The sequence below is a fragment of the Acinonyx jubatus genome, chromosome E4 (assembly GCF_027475565.1).
Source record: "Acinonyx jubatus isolate Ajub_Pintada_27869175 chromosome E4, VMU_Ajub_asm_v1.0, whole genome shotgun sequence".
Taxonomy (NCBI): Eukaryota; Metazoa; Chordata; class Mammalia; order Carnivora; family Felidae; genus Acinonyx; species Acinonyx jubatus.
In genome coordinates this window covers 66843467-66869497 of record NC_069395.1, presented here as the reverse complement: position 1 = coordinate 66869497, position 26031 = coordinate 66843467, and the positions used below count along the sequence as shown (strand labels likewise).

The 26031-nt window shown below is 46.9% G+C and overlaps 1 protein-coding gene across 6 annotated transcripts in view; it reads left to right on the top strand.

Annotated features, from left to right (window-relative positions):
• DNAH14 (dynein axonemal heavy chain 14) overlaps positions 1-26031 on the top strand; it is a 324348-nt gene that overhangs the window by 211351 nt on the left and 86966 nt on the right. For all 6 annotated transcript variants that reach the window (XR_008293043.1, XR_008293044.1, XM_053209129.1 and 3 more), the window contains 9 exons: positions 564-656; positions 9363-9560; positions 11976-12137; positions 14559-14750; positions 15814-15995; positions 16514-16622; positions 17563-17688; positions 20301-20395; positions 23874-24033. Coding sequence is in view for 4 of the 6 variants with exons in the window: in XM_053209129.1 (XP_053065104.1) it covers positions 564-656; positions 9363-9560; positions 11976-12137; positions 14559-14750; positions 15814-15995; positions 16514-16622; positions 17563-17688; positions 20301-20395; positions 23874-24033 (1317 nt within the window). In the remaining 2 variants the exon portion in view is untranslated. The remainder of the gene's footprint in view (positions 1-563; positions 657-9362; positions 9561-11975; positions 12138-14558; positions 14751-15813; positions 15996-16513; positions 16623-17562; positions 17689-20300; positions 20396-23873; positions 24034-26031) is intronic.

Here is a 26031-nt window from a genome sequence, read left to right as displayed (position 1 = left end):
GAACCCCCTCCCCGCCCCCATGTCCCATCCCTAACGGAGCAGTAGAGGCACAACCTGGATGCTGTTGTTCCCCCGCTCCTCCTCTCTCCAACCCGTACCCCTCCTCCCTCTCCTCCTCCTTCCCCTCCTCCTCCCTCCAGCCAGAACCTTGCTCCCCCTCCTCCTCCCTCCAGCCCGAACCCCCCTCCCCCCTCTTCCTCCCTCCAGCCAGAACCTCCCTCCTCCCCCTCCTCCTCCCTCAAGCCCAAACCCCCCTCCTCCCCCTCCTTTCTCCAGCCTGTACCTCCTCCTCCCTCTCTTCCTCCCCCTCCTCCTCCCTCCAGCCCGAACCCCCCTCCTCCCCCTCCTCCTCCCTCCAGCCCATACTATCCCCCGGCATGCCCACAGGAACACTGACGTAGGGACAGGCCTCATCGCACACGTTTCCCTTCCACACGTGTGACCCAGTTGACAGGATTGGAGAATATTGAGTCTCACTCCTGGGTCCCTGTATGTACAGCTGCAGTGAACACGTGGTTTGCCTGTGCCTCCAAGCAGTTTTCTTGTCCCCTTTCCTCTCCCAGACTTCTCATTCCATGGTGTTCTTCAAGGAAGCCATAGAACACATCGCAAGAGCGGCCAGGGTCCTCCGGCAGCCGGGGAGTCACATGTTACTGGTAGGGATTAAATTGCTCAGATATTTTTAAGCTCGCAAAGTAGACATTGAGGAGGTCTGATAAAATCGACCTCGCTTACAGAAGTCCTATTTATGCCAACTTTGTACCAGTGGAAGCTTGCAGCCATCAAGCCCCGCGGCAAGACCATTTTCCTCTCTAGGGTTTGCATAAGACCTGTATCCGCACAGAAAAATGCTTGGTTTGGGAAGGCAGGTGATGGCACTGTCACCGTCTGTCACATGTCCCCAGCACTAGTGCAGCCTCTGTGCAGGTGGAACTTGAGAACAGTGCACTTACTGGAAGATTGACTTAGAAACATGAGTCTTCGCACAAAGTTCTACCTCTCACGAAAGCAAGTGGGAGTTAGATTTTTGGACAATCCCCAAGTAACTGGACTAGAGGAAAGCTTTCAGGAGGCTCAGTGAAGTCCAACATATTCGGCCAATTACACGAATCATGTTATTCGTGAACATTTAAGCTACCGTTCATGCCTATTACTTATCTATTTCATACTATTGTAACTATTTGCTTAACACCGTTTTTTTCCCAGAAGTGCTAGAGCTTTCTTTAAACAGACGTGTGCAAGACTAATTAAAAGGAGTTAAAATTTGAAAAATTGAAGTAAAAACACGAAAGCCAGTACTTTCTCCACCAAAACGCTCCCTTTACTAGCCTTTCTCACCTCATAAATGGCACCCGCGTAGATCTGCTCTGGCCAGAAAGCCAGGAACCCCTCATTCTTGAGGCGTCTCCGTCACACCCCACCCTCGGTCATCAGTATGTCCTGGCGATGCGACTTCTGAGATGTATTCCAAGTCTGCTCTCTTGTACGCATCTCCGCTGTCGCCGCCCTGCCCGGGCCGCTCCCACCTCCCCTGGGCTCCTGCAGCCGCTTGCCTCCCGCAGTCCCTGTCACTCGTCCCTTGATTCCACTTCCTAGTCCTTAGCGCCATCTGATCTGATCTATTTAATTTGTCACTTACTTATTATGTCTCCACATTTGGAACAGAAGCTCTAACAGCGATGATTTTCTCTGTCTTATTTCCATTATCAGCACGTTATTTTTTAACTCCCAAATGGTACATAGTCTCCGTTTGCTTCTTTTACCACAAACTAACTCTTTCTTTCCTAATAACAAGTAAGTTTACCAAAAGTTCTCAATTCTAAAATTCCTGAGATTGCATTCAGAACAATTTTTTAAAACATAACACTCAGCTGGAAGCTTGCCTCCTTAACGATGCTTTCTCACGGCGCTATCATCGTATCAGAGGCCCTGTTAAAATACAAGGTAAAGCCTGGCAAGTCCCTGTTTCCTCTCTGATCCTGTGTCTACTTTTCCCAGTTTAACACCATCAATAGATCTTTGCCCTGGGTCAAGCTAGTACTAGGGTTCACTTGTGTAAAACAGTGATATGGGGGCACCTGGGTGGCCCAGTCAGTTGAGTGTGCAACTCTTGATTTCAGCTCAGGTCATGATCTCACGGTTGTGGGATTGAGCCCTGCATTGGGCTCTGTGCTGACAGCATGGAACCTGCTTGGGATTCTCTCTCCCCCCCCCCCCGCCCCCTCCCCCACTCACACTGTCTCTCTCTCTCTCTCTCTCAATAAATAAATAAACGTTTTTTTTAATTTTTTAAATTTATTTTTAAGACAGAGAGAGACAGAGCATGAGTGGGGATGGGGCAGAGAGAGAGGGAGAGACAGAATCCAAAGCAGGCTCCAGGCTCTGAGCTGTCAGCACAGAGCCCGACTCACGAACTGTGAGATCATGACCTGAGCCAAAGTCGGATGCTTAACCGACTGAGCCACCCAGGAGCCCCTAAACATTTTTATTTTCAAAAAATAAAAATAAAAACAAAAAGTCACAGCTGGCATTAAAAAAAAAAAACCAAAACAAAACAAAAAAAAACCATAACTGAAAGCTGACCCAGCCTGAGGCTTCAGCAATAAGAGGCAGCTGGAAGGAGTGTAATGACTTGACAAAGAACATTTAAAACAGATTTAAAAATACACAAGATCTATATTCGTTAATTCAAATGAGCTTAGTTGAATAGGTAAAGTAAAAAACAAATCCTACATGACTTGTTAAAAGTAAGCGTTACTTAGTTCAGCTGGATTGTGTTGCCGAACTACCAGAGCCAGAAAATAAGCTTCTAGAGGCTGCCCTCCCACCTTGGCTCATGACTCCTGTCTCCAAAACCGGCAACATGGCATCTTTCTGACCCTTCAGCTGTCACACCTCTCCCTCTGTCTCTCCATCTGACCACAGCTAGGAAAGGTTCCCTGTTTCAAGGACTCATATATTTAGACTGGGTCCAACCAGATTATCCGAAATCATCTCCCCATTTCAAGGTCGTTAATTTTCATCACACTGGCAATGTCTTTTTTGCCATATAAGGTAATCCATTCACAGGTTCTAGGGACATATTTGGGGGTGAGGGCGAGGGTTGCAAGGGTATTATCCTGCCTAACACAGACAGTACAAATATATATTTCTTTTAACTGCTTTCAAAGACGGGTACATAAAACAATAATTATAAAATTGTTAGGCTTATGACATAAATATTTAGTATCTATAATAATAGCACAAAAGAGGAAGGAGCAAATGGAGTTATACTGAAGCAAACTTTCTATGTTTTACTGGAATTAAGTCAGTATTAATCTGGAGTAGATAAAATATCCAGCATAATTCCTAGACAAACCATGAAAAAAAACTCAAAAAATACATTATAAAAAACAACAAATGAATTAAAATAGAACTCTAGAAAATATTGAGTTAACGCTAAAAGAAGGTAGTAAAGGAGAAACAAAAGGGAAAAAGACACAAGACATGTAAAAAACAGCAAAATGGCAGACGTAAATCAAATCATATCAATCATAACACTAAATATGAATCCATGAAATGTTCCAATAAAAAGACAGAGATTGTAGGAAGCATTTGTAAAAGGACAAACTCTAAGCATACGCCATCAACAAGAGTTGCGCTTTAGATTCAAAGACACAGAATGGTTGAACGTGGAAAGATGGAGAAAGATAAGTCATGCCAACAATTCCCACAAGAGAGTTGGAGTGGTGATACTAATATCAGACAAAATACACTTTTCAGGGAAAAAAAGTGTTCTGAGGGAAAAGAAAGATGCTGTAATGATAAAAGGATCAATCACCAGAAAGATATAACAGTTATAAACACACACACACACACACACACACACACACACACACACCTACCTAACGACTAAGCCCAAAATATGTGACGCCAAACAGACAGCAGTGAAGAGAGAGAAACAAGCATTTCAACAGCAATGATTGGAGACTCGATGTCCCCACTCTCAATAACTGGCAGAGCTGCTAGATAAAAATCAGCGAGGACGTAAACACATCAATGATATTGTAAAACAACTTGACCTAGTTGACATATATAGAAGACCCCATCTAGCAGCAGCAAAGTACACGTCCTTCTGAAGCTCGCTGGAACATTCTCCAGCATAGACCACCCGCCAGGCTCTAACACAGGCCTCAAAGTTAAAAGGATTGAAGTCATTCAAAGTAGGTCCTCTAACCACAATAGAATTAAAGCAGAAATCAGTAACAGAAAGAAACTTGACATATTCACAAGCATGTGAAATTTTAACAACATATTCCTATGAGTCAAAGCAGAAATCACAAGAGATATTAGAAAATACTTTGAGATGGATAAAAACACAAGATACATAGAGCGGTGCTTGGAGGGAGATTTACAGCTATCAATGCCGATATTTTTAAAAAGAAGAAAAATCTCAACCTTCCACATTAGGAAACTACAAGAAGGAAAGAAAACCCAGCGCAAGCAGAAAGGAAGAACCAATAAAGAAGAGAGAAGAAAGTAGAGAACAGAAACACAATAGAGAATATCAATGAAACCAAAGGTTTGCTCTTTGAAAAGATCAACAAAATTGACAAACCAAGAAAAAAAGAGAAAGAAAAGTCCATTATTAAAATTATTGAAACCAGGAATTAAGGAGAGGACGAAACTACCAACATTACAGAAATAAAGGTTCTACGAGAATATTGTGAACACCTGTCTGCCTGCACATCAGATGGCCCAGAGGAAACGGACACTTGCTGGGAAGACACAGATGATTGAACTAAGGAAACCAGAAGTCTGAATAGACCTCCACAATGAGATTTAACTGGGAATTTGAAAACTTCCCATGAAGAAAAGCCCAGGGCCAAACGGCTTCCCTGGAAAAATCTGTCCAACATTTAAGAAACAATTAAATGAATCCTTACAAACTCTTCCAGAGAATAGACGAGGGAACAGATCACAACCCACCCACGAGGCCAGTATCGCCCGATACCGAAACCAGACAGACACATCAAGGCAAGAGAACACTACAGACCAAGATCTCTTGTGAATAGAGTTGTAAATTTCCTGAACAAGGTATCCGTGAACCAAATGCAGCAACATGCTAGGTATCCTCCACGGTGGCCAAGTGAGACTTCTCCCAGGAATGCGTGTCTGCATTAATATCCAGAAAGCAGTGCTGCGGTGAATCGTATTAATACGACACCGGGCAAAAACCACAGGGGTGTCTGTGCAGAAAATGTGTTTGATAGAATCCAACACCATTTATGATCGTTTTAAACTCTCAGCAAAAAGAAACAGAAGGGAGCTTCACCAACCTATAAAAGGCATCTGTGAAAAACTTGTAGTTAGCCTCATGCTTACTGGTGAAAGAATGTTTTTCCCTCAGACCGGGAACAAAGCAAGGATGTTGTCTCTCACAATTTCTACTCAGCCATACACTGGTGCTTCAGCCAATGCAGTTAGACAAGAAAAAGGGGGAAAAAGGCATCCAGATACTTATAAGAAGTAAAACTGTCTTTATTCACAATCCACATGATCCTGTTTCTAGAAAATCCTAAGGATGAACCAACTGATTAAAAATAGTCCAAGGGACACTTGGTTCAATCGGTTAAGAGCCCGACTTCATCTCAGGTCATGATCTCACAGTTGGTGCGTTCAAGCCCCACATCGGGCTCTGTGCTGACAGCTCAGAGCCTGGAGCCTGCTTCCAATTATGTGTCTCCCTCTTTCTCTACCCCTCCCTTCTGCGCACACTGTCTCTCTAATAAAACATTAAAAATTAAAAAAAAAACATAGTAGGAATTGCTAGCAAGGATACTCTGTTTTTTCGCTGGTGGGAAGGCAAAATGGCACAGTCACTTTGAAAGATAAGTTGGTGGGTGTTTACAAAACTAAACGTAGCCTCACCCCATAGTCTAGCAGTCACGCTCCCAACATATTTGAAAACTTATATCCTCACAAAAACCTTCCCATGCGTGATGATAGTGACTTCATTCTAAAACTGGACACAACCAAAACGTCCTTCAATAAGAGATGAAGTGGAGTACAATGGAATATTATCCAAAGACCCAAAGAAATGAAATAATCAAGCCACAGAAAGACATGGGCAAATCGTAAAGGCTTGTTGCTGAGTGAAAAAAGTCAGTCTGGAAATCCTACACACCGTGTGATTCCAGCCCTGTGACATTCTGGAAGCAGCAAAACCATAGAGATGACACATGATTGGGGGTCGGCACGGGCTTGCAGAGAGAAGGGAGGGTGAGACACCTGCTGTCGGAGAGGAGCGGCTATTCTGTACGATGCTGTAAGGAGGAACAGGAACATGCGTGTGTCCAGGCCAAAGAGAGAACCTTGATGTATAAAACTTTCAAAAAGTCATTTAGGCGGTCGGGGGTCCCGGGATGGAGTGCAGAACATGACAGGACGATCAGACTGTTGCCAAAGGTGCAGCGAGCTCCCCGAAGAGGGTGGGGGGGGAAAGGAAGTGACCTGAGGAACTCTGGAAATGAGTGGCGTCTGTAAGACCAAAGGTGGAGGAAACCGCTCGTGAGCACTGATCTGGAGCTGATGGAGTGGTGTCCGTGGGAGGACGGTTAACTTCTGATGCCACCATATGTATGTACGTACGTGTCACAGCTGAACAGTTAGGTAAAGGATGGCACGCGGGGCAGCCAGTGTTCTCACTACGGGAGTAGGCAGTTACAGACAAGCCAGCGGAAGAGGCGACAGTGATCCGTGGAGTGACGGATGAGAGGTGAAGACCTCAGTCGAACTCACATTGGATTTAACGTGGATGGTTACATACAGACGTACTTACGGGAAAGTGTGCGTGCACAAGGTTGGCATACAACCACAAGCGTCCTCGTTGTATCAGCCGAGAGAAGCTGGAATCGTGCAGCAGGAACACAGGCACACCCAGCACCCAGGTCTTGGTTTCTGGTGCCATCCTTCAATGAAAGGGCCAGGGGTCCTGGGGAAAATGGCTTACTGAGGGCTGGCATGAGAGGCCCGTATGACCATGGAATGTCTTGTCTTGTAGGGCCAGAAAGGAGGTGCTTCAAAAGACTCTCAGTGACAGGAGTATGTCAGAGGGATCAAAGGAGCCAGCTTCGAGATCTCCCGGTGGCCGTACCCCAAAACAACAAAACAAAGTAGCATTGGTTATAACTCAAACGATAAATCTCCATGAGTCCATGCATGTAAAAACACGATTGGATAAATAAACAAGTGGAAGAAAGAGACACATCTCCCATACAGAATTCTAAATAATGTATGCAGATATCTGCCCGCAAGGAGTTGGAGCATAACTACCCCCTCCTTGACTGCGAGCTGCTATCAGCGACTTTCTCCCAAAGGGTGCAGAGTGGAAAGGGGGAAAAGCAGTAACTTCACAGTGGAGAAGCCTGACACACACAACATTATCTAGGTGGCCAAGGTCAGCATCAACGGTGATAAATCGTGTTGGTAAATGGCACTTTATCCCTGTGGTCTTCCCACCCCAAAGCACGTACCCCTAGTGTGGTCACAAGGAAAACACCAAGAAGGTCCCAACCACGACGCCTGACCAGCACTCTTCAAAACTGCCCAGGTCATCAAAACCAAACAAACAAAAACGAAAAGTCTGAAACCATCATAGGCCAGAGGAACCTACGGAGATTTAACTACTAAATGTGATGTGGTGTCCTTGATAGGACCCTGACCCAGAAGGGGACGTTAAGGGAAAACAGAGGAATGCCAAATAATGTATGGATTCTAGTTAATAATTATGTATCAGTATTGTTTCATTAGTGGTAACAAATGCATCCTACTAGTTAGATGTTCGTAGGGGAAACTGGATGTCGGGTATATGACAACTATCTTTTGTATCTTGGCAATTTTATTGTAAATCAAAACCCTCCTAAAATGTTTTTTAAAAACTTATTTTTTTTTTAACCGTCAAGAGGTTTAATTAGATAATTCACTAGAGAAGATGCATGAATGCTAGTAAGCATGCAAAAAAAATAGTCAACATCATTAATCCTCAGGGAAACGCAAATTGAAACCACACTGAGATGTCACCACACATCAACTTGAATGACTGTCGTCAAAAAGATGGTCAGTAGCCAGTGTTGACCAGGATGTGGATAAACTGGACCTCGGATACATTGCTGATGTAAAACAGTTTGAGCATTTCTTCTGAAGTGAACCCAGATTTACCCTTTGACTGAGTGGTTCCATTCCTCCGTATCTATGCAAAAGAAAGTAAAACAAATGTTCTCTCAACGACTTGCACAGAAAGGATCACGGGAGCATTATTATAGCGGCCACAAAACGGAAACTCTCGGAACATCCATCAGTAGATGATGCATAAACAAAACGTGATCTATCCCATCCAACAGGATACTATGTAGCAGTAAAAAGGAGCCAACTACTAACACACAGGAACCACAAACCATCCTGGTGAGTGATGTGCAAAAGGCTTCATGTTTATGATTCAGTTTGTAGGAAACATCCAAACACTGCGAATCTGTAGAGACAGGAGCATGTTAATGGCTGCCTGGGACTGATGTCAGGATGAACACTGTAGACAGGCCTTGGGGTATCTTTCTAAACATGGACTGTGGTAGGGGCGCCTGGAGGGCTCAGTCGGTTAAGCATACGACTCTTGATTTCAGCTTAGGTCATGATCTCATGGTTCATGGGTTCGGGTCCCCGCGTTGGGCTTTGCGCTGACAGCATGGAGCCTGGAGCCTGCTTGGGATTCTCTGTCTTCCTCTCTCCCTGCCTCTCCCCTGCTCATGCTGTGGCTGTCACCTTCTCTCAAAATAAATCCATAAGCTTTTTTTTAAAAAAATGGACTGTGGTAACAGTTGCATAACTCTGTGATTTTACTAAAAATTATCAAATGGTACGTATGAAAGCCGGTGGTCTGTAAATTATACCCCAGTAGAGCTAATACTTTGGTAACAAAGGTAATACTTTGTCATGATTACCAAAGAGCACTTAAGTTTTTACTACTCAGAATAAAAGACCTACTTCAATTCTTATAAATGAGAAAGCAAATCTTGGCAATAACATAACGATGATTTTGTAAACCTGTCGATGCCATTTTTCCAGATGGGGTTATCTTTACAGTGAAGGCGTCTCATACATTTCAAGAGACCATAAAGAGCAAAGAAGAGAATACTGAATGTGTATGAACACCTTACAGAACTCTGATCAATGCTTTAGCTATGTTTAATGTGTTTCCCAGAAAGGTTATAAAAATAGGTACTTTCACTGTGTGAATTTCTGGTGCACAGACTTGGGAAACAGTGAAAGATTGAAAGATTCCCCGGGCGTCCACAGGAATCTCATGTTGGATTGTTCTTCTTCCAAAGATTGGAGTAGACGGGTGTGGGAAGGAAGCGTGTGCGACCCTGGCGTGTCACCTGATGGAGTGCAAGCTGTCCCCCGTGCCCTCAGCTCACAGTCAGGCCCATGCGGAGTTCAAAGAAGCCCTCAAAAGGGGGGTTATCCAAGCAGGATTAGAAGGGAGCCCCACCGCTTTGATAGTTGCTAACATAAACCTAAAGCAGGTAAGTACCTTTGATCTTTATTATTTGCTGACGTTTGCTGTGTAAGTGGCTCCCCCGCCCATTTAATATCTGGAAAGAAAATCTGGCCGGTCCCTGCTGTGTTGTTCATGATTCTGCCCTTCCCCACTCACAGCCCACAGAGGCCCTGGTTGGGAACCCACACTGCACGTAGTTTTGCATGAGCCCTACGACAGAAGCATTTTCCGTCTTTATAATGTTCGTTGTAATCAACGAAATATAATTTTCGTTGCGAGTAATTTGTGTAGCTGAACTTGTTTTCTAGTCTGGGTTTTGGGAAAAAAAAAACACAAAGACACAAAACAAAAAACGCTATCCTCTGAGTCCGCTGTCTACTCTTGGGCACAGCGTCCTGTGCTAATTTTACCGTCGAATTTAGCACTTTCCTTGCAGGAGATGCTTTGTTTACAGATAAGCAAAACAAACAAACAAAATGCTAATCACCCAGCTACTTTTTTAATCTGTTGCTTGGTGTAAACCATGCCTTTCCACGGCCTCCACGGAATTGGGGAATCCCGCTCAGCTTGTGGTTACTTCTTTGTGGCGACATTTAAAGGCAACATTGTTTATGATCTATGATCCAGACTCATACACTTATGAGTGTTGTTTCACTTTCCTCTTGTTTCTTCTCTAATCCTGAGCCTCTGTTCCTAGAGTTTTGTTTTTCCTTCATGTGGTATTTTGAGGGTAAATCCGAGTGAGTGCTATGTTGTCTCTGCTGTTCTCCATAGTGTCCAATTTTCTGCTTTAATTATATGTCTTCCCTCTCCCAAACGTATTTATTTTTTTTTAAGTTTTGTCTTTGTTTTTGTTTTTTGAGACAGAGACAGGGTGAGTGGGGGAGGGGCAGAGAGAAAGAGAATCCCAAGCAGGCTCCACGTGGTCAGCACAGAGCCTAAAGTGGGGCTCGAACACATGATCCGTGAGATCATGACCTGAGCCAAAACCAAGAGTCGGTGATCAACCAGCTGAGCCACCCAGGCACCCCTCCCTCTAGATACCCCGCCCTCTTCCTCTGCTTGAGGTTTCTTCCAGGCGCTTCTGGATTTCAGAGGATGTCCTGTCTCATGCCAGGGGCCTGCTGTTTAATTTAAGAAATCATTTTTCAGAAAACCACTATCAGGTCAAAGCTGAGATGGACCCATCTTACCCAGGACGTCAAGGTCATTGGATCTCGTCTCCACACTCTCCAGGTTTCTCCTGGCCGCATCATTGCTTTCCATGTGGATCCCCAAAATAGTGTCATGACCCTGTTAAATTAACATTTGTTAAGTGGAGCACAGGGGGATGGTGAGCCACAGTTCTGCAGAAGACGACAAGAGACGCTGAAATAGAGAAGTTTCTTACTCACAGGTCCTGCAAGAAGCACACAGCCTGCCTCGAGGGACCGTGCGGGGAGGTCAAGGTGGGGTGTGGGCAGAGAGGCAGGACCCGGGGCGTGTGCCTTCATCGGGGTCTGTGAGTGGAGTGACTCGGGGTTCCCGGGTCGGGGCCAGATCTGTCCGCTCAAATCTAAAGAGCAGTGTTTCAGTGTGCCCCCACGGGGGTCCTATTTAAGGGGTGCACTGGGTACGGGGACCCCGGGTGGCGGGGAAGACCTACCAGGAGCTCGTTCCTGCTTGTCACTCTGCCGGCTACCGCGTGAGCGGCTGGCGTACCATCAGGGTCCCCGCAGGCTGCTCGGTGGGACAGAATAGATGCTGAGGCCGCGATACCACAGAGTAGCTAAAACTACCAGTGGGAAATCGGTGTGTTTCATAAGCTGAGTCCCGGGAGCGGCAGGAAATCCGGTAGCCCCGTGTCAGCAATCCTGGCCCTGCTGGCCCCTGCCCGCCAGCTCGCTGCCCTCTCCCGCCCCCGCCGGGGCTGAAACACCAGGAGCCTGAGGAGCCTGAGGATGGTAGAAATGCGTGTTTTTAAATACAGCTTGGATTTATTCTTAAAATGAAAATGCTCGTACTTTTCAGTAAGAACTCCTCTCGTAGAGTTTCTTTCACTGCCCTTTGTCCCCTGGCCCCTCTCTCGCTGGATCTGGAACCCTGCCGCTGTGTTGCTTGTAGCCCGTGCGTGTGTGGTGGTCTCCATAAGCCGTCTGGAGCCAGGTCCCCGCGCCGCTCGTACCGCCCCCCACCCCCCACCCCTGCCATGAGTCTGGTCCCAGTGGCACAGGCTTTTGCATGCCCTCAGTACCGCACACGTCTCTCTCCTGTTCCAGTGAATGAACGGAGGGACGACGCTTATTTTTACTCAGACAAAAAAGACATTGGATGGGTTTAAGAGAAGTTTAGCTTTCAAAAAAAAAAAACAAAACCTGAATTGTCCTTAAATACTTTGGCCGTCTCAGTTTGGTGTGTTAAGAATGGAATCACTCTTGATTGAATATCCGTTTCACCTAAGGAGTCATTTTTGGAAGATTTGGACAGCGTTCTCAACTTGCAGAAAACCCTTGACTTGTTTGAAGATGACGAGCTGGGCTCCGTCGCGCTACAGATCCGATCCTTTGCTGAGCCGTCTGGTTCTGTTGACGACAGGCAGTCTTTACTCGCACTCTTCCAGAAGGTGCGCTCTTGTGGGTTCGCTTCAGCAAATTACCACTTACATTAAAAGTAGACACATGTATAATTCTGTACGTGGTTTCCAAGTTGGATAATTGTCTTTAGGTCTTTAAATGAGCCTTGCTTTTTTCTTTTTTTTTAATCCTCTCAGGAGGGGATAAATGAGTTTTCAAAGCTATAACTAATGGGTCCACTCAAGCCATCCCCACACATAGACACACACACATCACACTCTTAGGGAAAGCCAAGATTAGCAAGGATCTGGGCCTGCCCGGTGATCAGGGGCTAAAGAAAATGGTAACAGTGAGAGGCAATGATGAGAGAATGAGGGGATGCTGGGGGGCTCAGTCGGCTCAGCATCTGACTCTGGATCTCAGCGCAGGTCATGATCTCACGGTTCGTGGGTTCGAGCCCTGCGTCAGGCTCTGCGCTGACAGCGCAGAGCCTGCTGGGGATCCTCTCTCTCTGCCCTTCCCCTGCTCGTGCTGTCTCTCTCTTTCTCAAAATAAATAAATAAACATGAAAATTTTTTTCTAAAGAAAAATAAGATAAAAAAGAGAAATAAGATCCTGGGAAGGGCAGGATCCAAGAATCCTTTCGTCCCTTCACCCCTTTGACAGCCCTGGAAGTGGTACAGGAGGAATAATCCAGAGAGGGCAGGTGATAGTCAGAAGGAGCTCAGCAGCGGGGTCGGCAAAGGACTGGGTGGGAGGGAGACAGAGTCCAGACCAACGAGCTAAGCTTTCTGTGTCTTAAAGGCGCGATGACTGACCAGCGGCTCAGTGGAGACAGATGTGACCGTCCAGACCAGGTGTTCACAGGGGAAGGACCACAGGCCGACTTGTTTCTGGGATCCGTTTCTGTCTATAATGGAGTCATCCAAAAATTGAACTGGGCCGTCTTCCATTCTCAGTGGACAGTTAGTGATCCGGCACAAGGAGAAGATGTAGAAAATTCCAGGAATGGGATCCACAATTAAGAGACAATGTCATATGAATGGATGTTTACATTGAGTTATATTTTTATTTTATTTATTTATTTTTTTGAGAGAGAGCAAGTGTGAGCGGAGGAGGGGCAGTGAGAGAGAGAATTCCAAGCATTCTCTGTGCTGTCAGCAAAGAGCCCAATGTGAGCTCAAACTCACAAACCGTGAGATCATGACCTGAGCCAAAGTCAAGAGTCAGACTCTTAACCGACTGAGCCACCCAGGTGCCCCGAGTTATATTTTTTAAATGCTATGGCAGAAAGAGCAATTTTTCTGATCCCTGGTGGCACTCCAGTGCCTTGTTACCAAATCGGTGTATATAGATTATGATCAGTAAGAACAGCAAAGAAATTCTCATTTGGAGTGTAGAGAATAGTGCACGCCAGAAGTAAAAAAACAGACCAAGAATCCCAGTTAGAAATCCGTTGCAATTGTTTATTTAATTACTTACATGTGTATTTCATGCCACAATTCCACTTCCAAAAATGATTTGAAGTGTCTTCCAATAATCGTAACAGCAAAGGCATACTTTAAACTGTGAACACTGACTATCCTCAAGTAGGAATTTGGGGATGAGTAAAGCAAAGAGAGGTCATTTCGTTTTTGATTTAAACATTTCTGTGTTGTATGCATTTTGTGGCGAGTGGTTTAATTTGCTTTTCTACGTTTTTGAAAGACGAAAAGGCAGAGAAAGAATCTTCCGCACATCACTCTTCCAGCCTTAGCACGCTTCTGGGGCACATAGGTTCCTTCACACGCAAGCACACCATCGCTTTGTACACACGGGACTGTGCGTTGAACGCTGATTGACCGCAGCTGCTTTCGGTAACGTGGGTTCCTTTAAAGTGACACCCGGAAACGAGGGAGACTCTGTGCGCACGCCGGCCTGGCAAGAAGCCAGGAAAAGCAGCCGCGCCGCAAGGCCTTCTGGAGGGAAGAGGCAGGGAGATTTCACGGAAACTAGCGCTTTGCCAAAGATCTACAGGAGCGTGGGGGCTCCAATCCTTCTGCTGTGGGAGTTGAGGGATGCCCCCCTGCCTGTTCTCTCTGTGCCTTTCAGCGTTCCATCATCTGCCCACTTGTCCCCTTGACTTTCTGAGCGTCCCGAATGCCCGCACCCCAGAGAAAGAGGGCAGCAGACGCCACCCCCCCCCCCCCCCCGCCAACCGCGCCGCATCTGACCTAAGGTCCCTGTGGAGCAGAACTTGAGCGCCACACCCCCCAGGGTCCGAGTTGTACAAGGGGCGCTCCGGGCCCCCCCACCTCCTGCACCACCCGGCTGCTTCCCCCACAAGAGCTCCCCGCTCTGGGAGGCCCTCGGTCTCCTCTCCGCCCATTGGGTAAAGAACGGAAACAAGTTCCAAATGGAACTTCCATCACGGTGTTTTTTCCAAAGCAGTGGCTTCCACGTTAATGACTTGTGTTTTTATTAATTTGCAGAGAATACATAAAAATCTTCACGTCTTTGTGACCGTGAGTCCCACAGGACCCAGCTTCCGCCAGCAGTGCCGACTGCGCCCTTCCGTGGTCACCGCCTGCACGGTGGACTGGTACGGGGAGTGGCCAGAGGATGCCCTCCTCGCTGTGGCCGATTCTTTCCTAAGAGAGAAGGTGGATTTAGGGAGCAGGGAGGTAAGCACAGCCTCCTTTAAAGACCTGACACGAGGGAAGTTCCAGGCTGTTAACGGCGTCTGGCAGAATTATGTCCGGAATAGCAGTGAATCCTAGGTGGACAAAAATTTGAAATACGTCAAGCGGTTGTCTTGACTCTATCAGCTCCCGTGTCTTTTGCCCCCTGGTCCATCCGATTTCAAAGACGCCCAGACTCCTCCCTGCCTGGGTCTCCCCGCTACTGTGCCCCGAGGAGACCAGCAGGTGTCCTTGACCGGGAGAAGATGTGCCAGATGCCGTGGTGAGGTGGCCACAGCCTTCTGTGTGTTCCCCGGAAACGCCTCTGGCTTGTGTGCAGCAAACCACATTCGCTCAGAGTTCGTGAGCCGCAGTAAGGAAGGCTCTTTACCCAACCTTTGATAACAAAGGAAGCTGTAAAAGCATACACCCCGACACTCGGTGCGGCACCCAGAAAAGGGCTTGCGGCCTTACTAGCCAAGCGTCCAAGGAGTGAAAGGCTGGGGGGAGAGGCTGTGCAGAGCCGGCTGGGGGGAAGCTGGCCAGGGAACGGCTAGACCCCCGTGGGCTGGGGTGGGCGCCAGCTTGTGTCTGAGACAGAATTCTCCCTGAGACTTACCCCCGGGCGTTCTTTCTCCTCTGGTTTTCCCACCCAGCATATCAGTATATCCTTTGAGGCCTTACGTTGTCATAGCTTTACTTCACTCAAGGAAGTGAAATTGAGTCTTGTGCATTTGATAACCCACTCTAGGAAAGGACGATAGCAGATGTTAGTCAGTCAGTCACCGTGAACCTTGGCCATGATGACGGCTCCGTAAACCCTTGGATGGCTATAGCAGAAATGCGGGTCAGGCCCGGAGGAACGAGTCATTAGTCACTGGCCATATTGTTGCCTTGTCCACTCCTGACACCATCCAAACCCCTAAAACTTCTATTTTCTTGGTCCCCTTCACCCAGGCTCTTTATCAACTGCCCCGCACCCCAGAATGATACTCTTTCAAGTAATTCAGCATGTTCAATTTCCCCTTTCTTGATGCATAAATTCTTGAAAATTATTATTTTGCAGCACTTAAAAGAAAAACTCGCCTTGACGTGTGTCCAAATCCATAAAAGCATAAAAGACTTGAACACAAAATACTTTCAGAAAACCGGACGGCGTAATTACGTCACTCCCAACAGCTACTTGCGATTCATGGATACATTTGCTCACATTTTGAGGTCACGCCAGAAGGAAATGCAAGCAAAGAGGTAAGACTTTGAGGCCAAATCAGAAACGCGTATCTTTTTTAAATTGGTGCTTTTAGGGGCACCTGGGGGGCTCAGTCGGTTAAGTGTCTGACTTCGGCTCAGGACATGATCTCACCATTTGTGAGTTCAAGCCCTGCATCGGGCTCTGTGCTGACAGCTCGGAGCCTGGGGCCTGCTTTGGATTCTGTGTCTCCCTCTCTCTCTGCCCCTCCCCTGCTCGTGCTGTTTCCCTCTCTCTCTCTCTCAAAAATAAATAAACGTTTAAAACAAATTTTTTTAATAAATAAATAAATAAATTGGTGCTTTTATTTGTAAAAGAAAAAAGAGACACAAACACAAAAGAATGAGCCGGAATCTACCTTCCGAAGGGGGGAAAGACAAAAGCCCAAGAGGTAAGGCGTTCGGAGGCTGCCGCAGGGAGTCGGCACCTTCACGATGACGGCACGTGGGCACAGAAGGTCCTGCTTCGCTAACGTCTCATCGTGTCTCACACCTTCTGAACCCTCTCTTCCCCGCAGGAGTCGTTTGCACATGGGCCTGTCCAAGATCCTGGAAGCCAGCGCTCTGGTTACAGAAACACAGGAGGAGCTCTTGATTCTTGGCCCTCAGATAGAACAAAAAACAAAGGTGCGTCTGGTGTGAAACCTCTTTTGAATACTTTATAGTTGAGTATGACAGGCTGGGAAGCCGAGCCCTCACACTTGGCAGAGACAGATCAGAGCCCCGCTGTGTTAGCACGTGGCTGCGTGGCCTCTTGGGCTCAACTTTCTTATCGTAAAATGAGCAAAATAATAACAATGATAGCAAAATAGTAACATCGTTGTATTTTCTAATTAAGTGTGATAGCAGGCATATAACTAATTATAAAAGCTCACACAGGAAAATTCTGTCATTCTTAGTTAAATCAACCTAAACTATGCTGTAGTAACGTGCAACCTGCAGGGTGTTCTAAAAATCATGCTTCTCACACTGCCTGGATGGCTCAGGCGGTTAAGCATTTGACTCTTTTTTTGTGTGTGTGAGAAAGAGAGAGACAGAGTGGAGGAGGGGCAGAAAGAATGGGAGACACAGAATCCAAAGCAGGTTCCAGGCTCCGAGCCATCAGCACAGAGCCCGACACGGGGCTCGAACTCACGAAGCGCAAGATCGTGACCTGAGTCGACGTCGGACACTTAACCGACGGGGCCCCCCAGGTGTCCCTAAGCATTGGACTCGTGATCTCAACTCAGGTCTCAATCTCAGGGTCATGAGTTCAAGGCCCATCATTGGGCTCCATGCTGGGTGTGAAGTCTACTTTAAAAAATAGAAAATAAATAGTAACAATAATAATAATAATAAATTAAAATACGAATCATACTTACCACTCTTGACGTGCATTGCAAGAGAATGATCTTGGCTATGTCATCCTCTCTGGTTTCGTCTGTTAACCAAATATATTTAGGCTGATTTTGATACATTTTATAGTAATTAAATGAGCTGTGGATTTTTCTTTAAGCGAATTTCTCTTCAAAAAAGAGATGCCGTGTCTCTGAAAATTCATCTTCCAAAGAACTGTGTGTTTCATTAGGAAAAGGAAGCCCTGATGGAAAGGCTGTGGAGAGATTCACAAGTAGTTGAGAAAGTTCAGATGCTGGTTCAACAAGATGAAGAAATTATGGCAGAAGAAGTCAGAATTGTGGAAGAATGTGCTCAGGTAAGACTAAAATACAATCCATGACAATCACTTGGAGGTTTGCAAAATTATCCCCCAACCCCAAAATTTGAAGGTTGGGTTGACTGCTGTTAAATCTATTGTGCTCAAGTATGGATGCTTTTAATTCTTAGCCCCACAAGGATTTATTGTAGACGGAACTGGGAGCACAGCGACGCAGGATCCCTGTCCCCCAGAAAGCTGCCTCCCCAGGCAGAGACAGAGACAGCCCGGCTCTCGGGGTCACCACAGCGGGAAGTCCCCTGAGCCACATCACAGACACACGTGGCCTGCGAGAGGGGCGCCTGCGGGGACCGAGCCGCCCCGGGCACCCGTTGTCACCAGTTACACGCGTAACCGGTCTTAACCCCGTTTCACTGGCCGAGCCCTCCTGTGGGAGCCCGGCAGGAATCCGCTCGGTGCAGCTGTCGGCCAGCTGCCCCCCTAGGCTGCTCAGGCGCACCCGCTTGGAGGGCATGAAGGGTGAGCCTCTCGCGTCTTCCACGGGCGGCGGTTTCTCCTCCATCAACTCCATCCGTCCAAAAGCTACATGTAAGCCAGTCCCCGCGATCTGTGTGCAGTGACTTATTTGTAAATGACACGCACGAGCTCCTATCGCTAGCAGACGTCACAGCACAGTCAGCCCCCACTGGCGGGTTCGCGCGAGCAGAGTGGATGCGGACACACACCTCAGACGGTCCCCGAGGGGACTTACAGACGTGACGGCTGGCTCCGCGTCGGGCCCGATTCGATCAGCGTCGTGTTCACGTTAGGCCATGGCTGAGGAGAGTGGGGGCAGCTCATGGCCGGGACAAGCAGGGAGCGGCCGCCCCCTCTCTGCCCCCTCCTGCCTCCGGGTTCACGTCCCCAAGCCCCCGCTCCTCTCGGGAGCCTTCTAGGACCCTGTTCGTTTTGAGGGCTGGCTTACTTCACACTCGATGGCGTAAGAGCAAATGCCCTTCCTTGTATGCACACAAGCACACGTCCTAAATGGTGGGCCACCCCCTGCCAGCCCTCCCAGCGGTGGGCCTCTCCCCTCCCTCGGGTCGCCAGAGTCCCCCGTGGGCGGCCCGCGGGCCCTGCTGGGCCTGATTTCAGTCTTTAGCTTCCGGCCGAAAGAAAATGGATACAGAAGAGTTCATGTTTTGTTCTGCGGTTCCTGTTTGTGCCCCCATCACAGGGTGTGGCTTCAGGGACAAGTCCAGGTTGCGCGGGGCCTGAAGCTCACACGGCTTTGGGGGCATATTTTTTAGAATCTAAAATTACTAGTTCACAATTGAACATAAAAGTATTTATTTACATAAGTAAAACATCAAATGAAATACAAAGTTTTAAAAGCCGACAGTTACTACAAACGTCACAAAATCTAGAAAAATAACATGATAATGTTTGTTGATTATCTGCCTTAGATGCCCGGTAACACCTCCCCCCTGCGTTTTCCCACTGCGGGCTGAACGTGTCCTCGTGTGAAAATCGGGGCTATCGTTCCCATGGGGTGGCCAGCGCAGTTCACAAAAGTGCGGTTTTCGTTTTTGCTGGTTTAAGGCGTTTTCCTTCAATTTCATAATGTCACTGATAACACCATGAATATTTTTAACGTCACTCTCGATGGCTGTAGGCAAACTGGCATTTCAAGGTTTCTTGGGCGGTGAATAATTTTAGATGTCGAGTGAATGGAAAGCATTCATTACCAATTTTCCACCAGTGTCTTCAGTTGTTTTCTGATATTCGTGTTTTCACTCATGTCAGTATTTCTTGCACACTCAGCCAGAACCTTGAATTTTTCCAGTGTGATCACATGACACATTCTTCTTTATGAATTGGATTATTAAGCAGACAAGAGGCAGATCATTACCTCTGTCCTAAATGTATTTTTTCCTCTTACTAAATTATAGCTTTTGGTATGACCTGAAAATTGTCGTCGCATTTCCTCCTCTCTCCACATAATCTGTATGGATTTTAACACTTAATCCCTTTCGTGTTATGGTCCATGAATTTTTGCCTTCAATATTTATTTGTAAATAAAAATTTTAAATTATAAAATAAGGCACTTTTCACATATATCTGTGTGAGGAACTGTAATTTTTCACGGTTCATTGAGATATCCCAAAACAATTTTTTAAATGCAGTCACTATTCCCCAAAACTTAGAAATTCTGATGAATTCTTGTTGCGTAGCCTCCCTTCCAGAGAAGCGGAACACGAATGGCAGGCAGGTTTGGAATAGTGTGCCCTGCATTATCTGGAGTCGTTGCGAAGGCGTGAACTTCCGCTTTGAGTAGGTGTCTGTGAGAACCTGACCCCCCACTTCCTGATCAACAGAAGGACTTTCCACAGAAAACCTGGGTTCTGGATGCAGATGTCGCCAGCCTCGTTTCTCTGCCACTACCCACTGAGCTCTGTCGTACGAATGTATCTTACAACAGGACCCCTGGCCCCAGCACCGCAGTGTCACACGACCAGGAAAGCTGGGGCGGGGGACGGCAGAAGTATCATCTGAAAGTCGTTGTGACTTGAGACGGCTTTTGCAATCACGGAATTATACAGAGAGGTGACCGTGCACGGTGTATAAACCCTGTGCGTTCACACGGCCTCCGGGGCTTCTGACTATTGCAGAGAACCGCCAGAGAGATAAGGAGTGTGCTGTCAGCTCTGGACAAGGCCACCGTGGCCCTGAGCACCCTGGATAAAGCCGACATCACCGAGCTAAGGTAATGCACCTCGTTTGTTCTGAGTTGGAAAAGCTCAAACTAAAGCATAAATGCGTGGTAAAGTTATGAGTCTGTATTCAGACATTTCCAGGTTGAGTCCCTTTTGCCCGTCTTGGCTACTTTAAGTTCTTCGCCCTGTGCGTCACCTGCCGCACCTTCTCAGTGTCTGGTGCCATCAGAGGCAGGCGCGTTGGCATTTTTTGGAGCCTCAAGAAAGAAAACTGACTGCCAGGTAAACTGTGTGATGGGCTTCTGGCTGTGAACCAAACGCCAGTCTCAGAACGTGAGATGTGCCCCCCGGGGCCGGCGCAGCACCGTGTGCCCAGGTGTGCAGGCGGAAGCCGTTGCGGTTCCGGAAACCCCTGATGCGGGGTGATGTGGGGTCCCACAGGTGGGGTGACAGCGGTTGTGGGGCCGCTGCCTGTGCCCACGGGCTGCAGGGACGCAGGGACACGCGCCTGGTGCTGCAGCCCCCCGGGACCCACCGCCCTGTGCCCGAGCCCAGGCGCCTACTGCGCGGGAAGCCAGGAATGACCAACGCGTAGGAACATACCAGGAGAAATGAGATGCTCCGAGGTCCAGAACCTGACCTGTGTGTCTAGTTCGGATCTTTGGGTGAGACACTCCAGACTGGAGCTCCGCAGCCCAGCAGGCAAGACTTTGCCATCACCTCTCGGATGTGTTCCGTTTTCTATTATTTATAGAAAAGTAGGACATGTATTGCAAAACTTTTTTTCATGTTTATTTATTTTTGAGAGAGAGAGCACACATGTGAGCAGGGGAGGGTCAAAGAGAGAGAGGGAGACACAGAATCTGAAGCAGACTCCGGGCTCTGAGCCGTCAGCACAGAGCCCATGCGGGGCTTGAACCCACGAACCGCAAGACCATGACCTGAGCCAAGGTTGGACGCTCAACCTCCTGAGCCCCCCAGGTGCCCCAGGAAAAGTAGTATTTCAATTAAAGATGCAGGAGTGAGCAAATCCACCATGATATTTACATTATTAACTCTGGGGACAAGAAGAGAAGACAACAAAGAAGCAGTCTTTAATCAGCGTGACTCTATGGGGAGGAGAGTGTGCGCCACGGGCTGGGAGGCTGGTCCCATAGCGACAGTCGGACGCAGAGACAGACGACGGGAACAGAAGACGTTTTTGATCGTTGTCCTTTCTCGCCTCACTCACGGGAATGCGTCCTCACGCGGTCATCCCGCAGACGTTCTCAGTGTCCGACGAGGCGGCCGGGAAGCGGAGGACCTCGTGAGGTTTGTACGTGAACCGGACAGGTGTCTGCAGGAGGAATGTTTTAAGCAGGAGAGATGGAAAGCGCCGAAGTCCAAAAGCAGAAATGTGCTTCCTGGGTTTCAGGAGCTGCTGACGCCACGATGGCTGCGGCCTGTGAGCGCGAGGGGGTGGCTGGAGTCGGCATGGGACGGGAGCCACGCCCGGGCCTCCCCAGCGTCACCCGCCCTGTACCTCCCGACTTTGTCCCAGAAGTCCTGTTCTCTTGGCTTTTCTCCGGCAGATTCCCAGGAGAGCCCAGCTCGATTTCCAGTTGGCTCCTGAGCGCAGGGTGTGAAGGGGGCTGAGCCCACGGCTCCAGTGCCAGGCCTCCTGGGTTGGGACCCTGGCTTTGCCGCTTTCTACCTGTAGGGCCTCTCTGGGCCTCGGTTTCCCTCTTGTGCAGCGGGGATCACAGGTTGGATGAGTGGAAACTGTGAAGTGCTCACAATGGAGTCTGGCTTGAGGCAGGTGCTAAGCCACTTCAATGCTGACAGGTGTCCTTGGACCCAGCGGCACCCCCCCCACAGTAGCTCAAACAAACTCCCTCCCCGGGATTCCTTCCTTGTGTCTTGCGGGGGACGGGGGGTGGGTGTTTGTCTGTCTAGGATTCTCCCTTGTGATGTTGCTAAGGCGCGTGTCTTCGACCCCAGTGCCAGATAACGGGGGAGCCTTGTGACACCATCATTGTTGCTGCTCTTAGGAAGTGCAGCAGAGGCGCCCAGCGGAGACCAGTCCAGTCCATTCTCCTTCCTCACGGCCGTTCCCGGCATCTGAGTGCAAACAACGGCCCGGTGACAGCACGGTCCTTTGCCAGCTAGCAACGTCACCGCTAGGAGGGAGACAGGAGAAGGTGCAGATTGGAGCAGTAATGAGCCTCTAAAGCAGATTGTCAGTGTCAGTAGGTCTCACTTGGAATCGGGCATTTGTTTCCGGAAGGTGACATGTAGGCGGAACTGTAGTCAAGTCAATCTGTTTTCCCTTTAATTTACATTAAAATTTTAGAGATAATACATTTCATCTCAATTTGACTACATTCCTGTGATGTTTGCTTTAAAAAGAGTCACGGACTCCTGGGCTGAGTGACCGACTCTTGATTTCAGCTCAGTCAACACAGAGCCTCCTCAGGATTCTCTCTCCCTCTCTCTTGGCCCCTTCCCTGCTCGTGCTCACTCGCTGTCTCTCTCTCTCAAAGTAAATAAATAAACTTAAAAAAAAAAAAAAAAGAGCCAAACACAGGCAAAACTGAGGAAAAGCTTGTTTTTGGAGCTCTCATTTCTCCTCTGTGGACCTTGTCTCTCTCTCGCTAGTTCCTCTGTTATGATCATTCTCCTTATTTCAAAAAAGCCATACTGAGAATCCCAGAAAAGCAATCTGATAAGTTAGTTCTAAACACAGTGTTAATGACTTAATTAGTCAGTCCTGAAAAATATCTGCATTTTAAAAGGAGACTGTAAAAGAACAAAGGTGAATCTAAATGAATGAATCTCTAATGATGAAATTTAAGGCGGGGCGGCCTTCCCAGTGACCCCTGTAGACAGTGTTGCACTCGTAAATCTGGCTTCGTTGCCTGCCTTCTTTCGGGAAGTGTGTATGGCTTCGTGTGGTGGAGACCCATTACCACGGGGGGACCTGCCCTTTTGTTCCCGAGTCCCAAAGGCTGTCGCATAGCAACCACACCTGGTGGCTTTTCAGCGAAACTCGCTTCTTGTGACTGTTATCCTGACCCCTGGCTCTCCAGAGTGTCGCCTTCCCGCTACTTGGACTAGGACACAGCGAGAGGCGGCCTCCGGTGTTCCGGTAATCACATTATTAACCACCTGAGAGACGCCCCCTCCCGCACGGTGTTGTTTCTGTGACTTTACGATAGGAGCCCGAGATCAGGATGAAGAGAAGTCAGATGACGTATTTGAGGGGAGGGGTGTGCTGGTCTCATCACGTCGTCACTAGCACATCGACGCTGGGACGGAACGGGAGGGCTCCGACTCTAAGGAACTGTGCCCTGAGTGCGTTCATAATGACAAGAACTGCCCTCTCCCTCACTGTTCTGCATGTTCAGGTTTTATCATTCCGTCTTCCTAAAGCAAAGATACCCACATTCAACAGGCCCCCCTGTTTAAAGATCCCCGAGGGTGAAATCGCATGACCGTGCCTGTTCAGTATCTGTGCATACTGACCTCGTGGTTTCCCGCCCGCTGCAGGGTGTACACGCGGCCTCCCTCCCTCGTGCTGATGGTCATGAACGCTGTGTGCATTCTTCTGCAGAAGAAACCCAACTGGGCCTCGGCGAAGTTGCTTCTTTCTCAAACCGGTTTCCTAAAAAAACTGATCAACCTGGACAGGGACAGCATCCCCGACAAGGTAAGAGAGTCGGTGCCTAATTAGTGCGTAATTAACGCATTCCACCCCTTGGTCCCCAGTGTGGAACTTGGACCCGTGCGCTCCAACTGGAAGGCGGTGGTGCAGCAGGCCCCACGCCCACACGCGGAGGGGTCGCCGGGAGCGTCGGGGACCAGCAGCCCGCCGCGCCGCCCACGTTGGAAAACGCCTCCACCGAGAATCTCTGTAACGAGCGGGGAGGCCACCGGTGGGAGAAGGTCTCTCTGGGTGGATCGCACCACACCAGGTAACGCAAGGAGCGATTCAAGCGTCTGAGATTTTTTTTTTTATTTGAGATCCAGTTGGCATGTAACGTTGTATTGGTTTCAGGTGTGCAGCATTCGGTGCTTGTTCCCGGAATGATCACCACAGCACACCTGCTTATCATCTGTCCCCTCATAGCTACAAATATTTTTTCTTAGGGTGATAGATGATAACTTGTAAGATCTACTCGGTAACAACCCTCAAATGTACAACACGGTATTGTTAACTATAGTCATCGTGCCGTGCGTTACATCCCCAGGACTTACTTATCTCTCCTAACTGGCGGTTGGCACCTTTTGACCCCTTTCACCATCCCTCACCCCCACCTCTGGCGGCCACCGGTCCACTCTCTGTGTCTGTGAGTTCAGTGTTTTGTTTCAGATTCCACATCTAAGTGAGGTCGTCTTTCTCTGTCTTATTTCACTTAGTGTGATGCCCTCAAGGCCCACCCGTGTTGCCACACTGGGAGGATTTCCTTCTTTATTACGGCTGAATAATACTGCATTGTGTGTGTGTGTGTATCGCATTATATATGTGTGTGTGTAGATCTATATCACATTATATATTGGTGTGTATGTATATGTATCACATTGTATGTGTGTATATATATATCACACTACGTGTATGTGTGTGTATACATATATCACATATGTGTGTGTATATATATCACATTATATGTGTGTATATATATATATCACACTACGTGTATGTGTGTGTATACATATATCACATATGTGTGTATATATATCACATTACATGTGTGTATACATGTATCACATTATATGTGTGTATATATATATCACATTATATGTGTGCTATATATATGTATCACATATATGTGTCTGTGTGTATATATATCCCATTATATATGTATGTGTATATATATATATATCATTATATATGTGTGTTATGTATATATATGTCACATAATATATGTATGTGTATATATATATATTGCATTATATGTGTGTATATATCGTATTATGTGTGTGTGTATATATATATATCTCACATTATATATGTACATGTGCTATATGTATATCACATTATTAGTGTGTGTGTATATATATCGCATTATATGTGTGTTTTATATATATATCACGTTATATATGTGTGTGTGTATATATATGTGTCACATTATGTATGTGTGTGTAGATATATCTCACAATATATATTTGTGTGTATGTATATATATGTCACATTATATGTGTGTATGTTATATATATCACATATGTGTGTATACATATCACATTATATATGTGTGCATATATATTATATCACATTAATTACATGTATGTGTGTATAGATATATATTATGTTATATATGTGCGTATGTATATATCATGTTAGATACATTGTGTTATATATATATACATTATATGTGTGTGTATATATGTATCACATTATATGTATATGTATATATATCACATTATATATATGTGTGTATATATATCACATTAATTACGTGTATGTGTGTGTATATATATTACATTATATATGTGTGTGTATGTATATATATGTATATCACATTATATGTTGTGTTATATATATATCACATTATGTGTGTGTGTATATATATATCACATTATGTGTGTATATATATAACATTATAAGTGTGTGTATATGTATATCACATTATATATGAGTGTGTGTGTATACATATCACATTGTATATGTGTGTGTATATATATATATATCACATCATATATGTGTGTG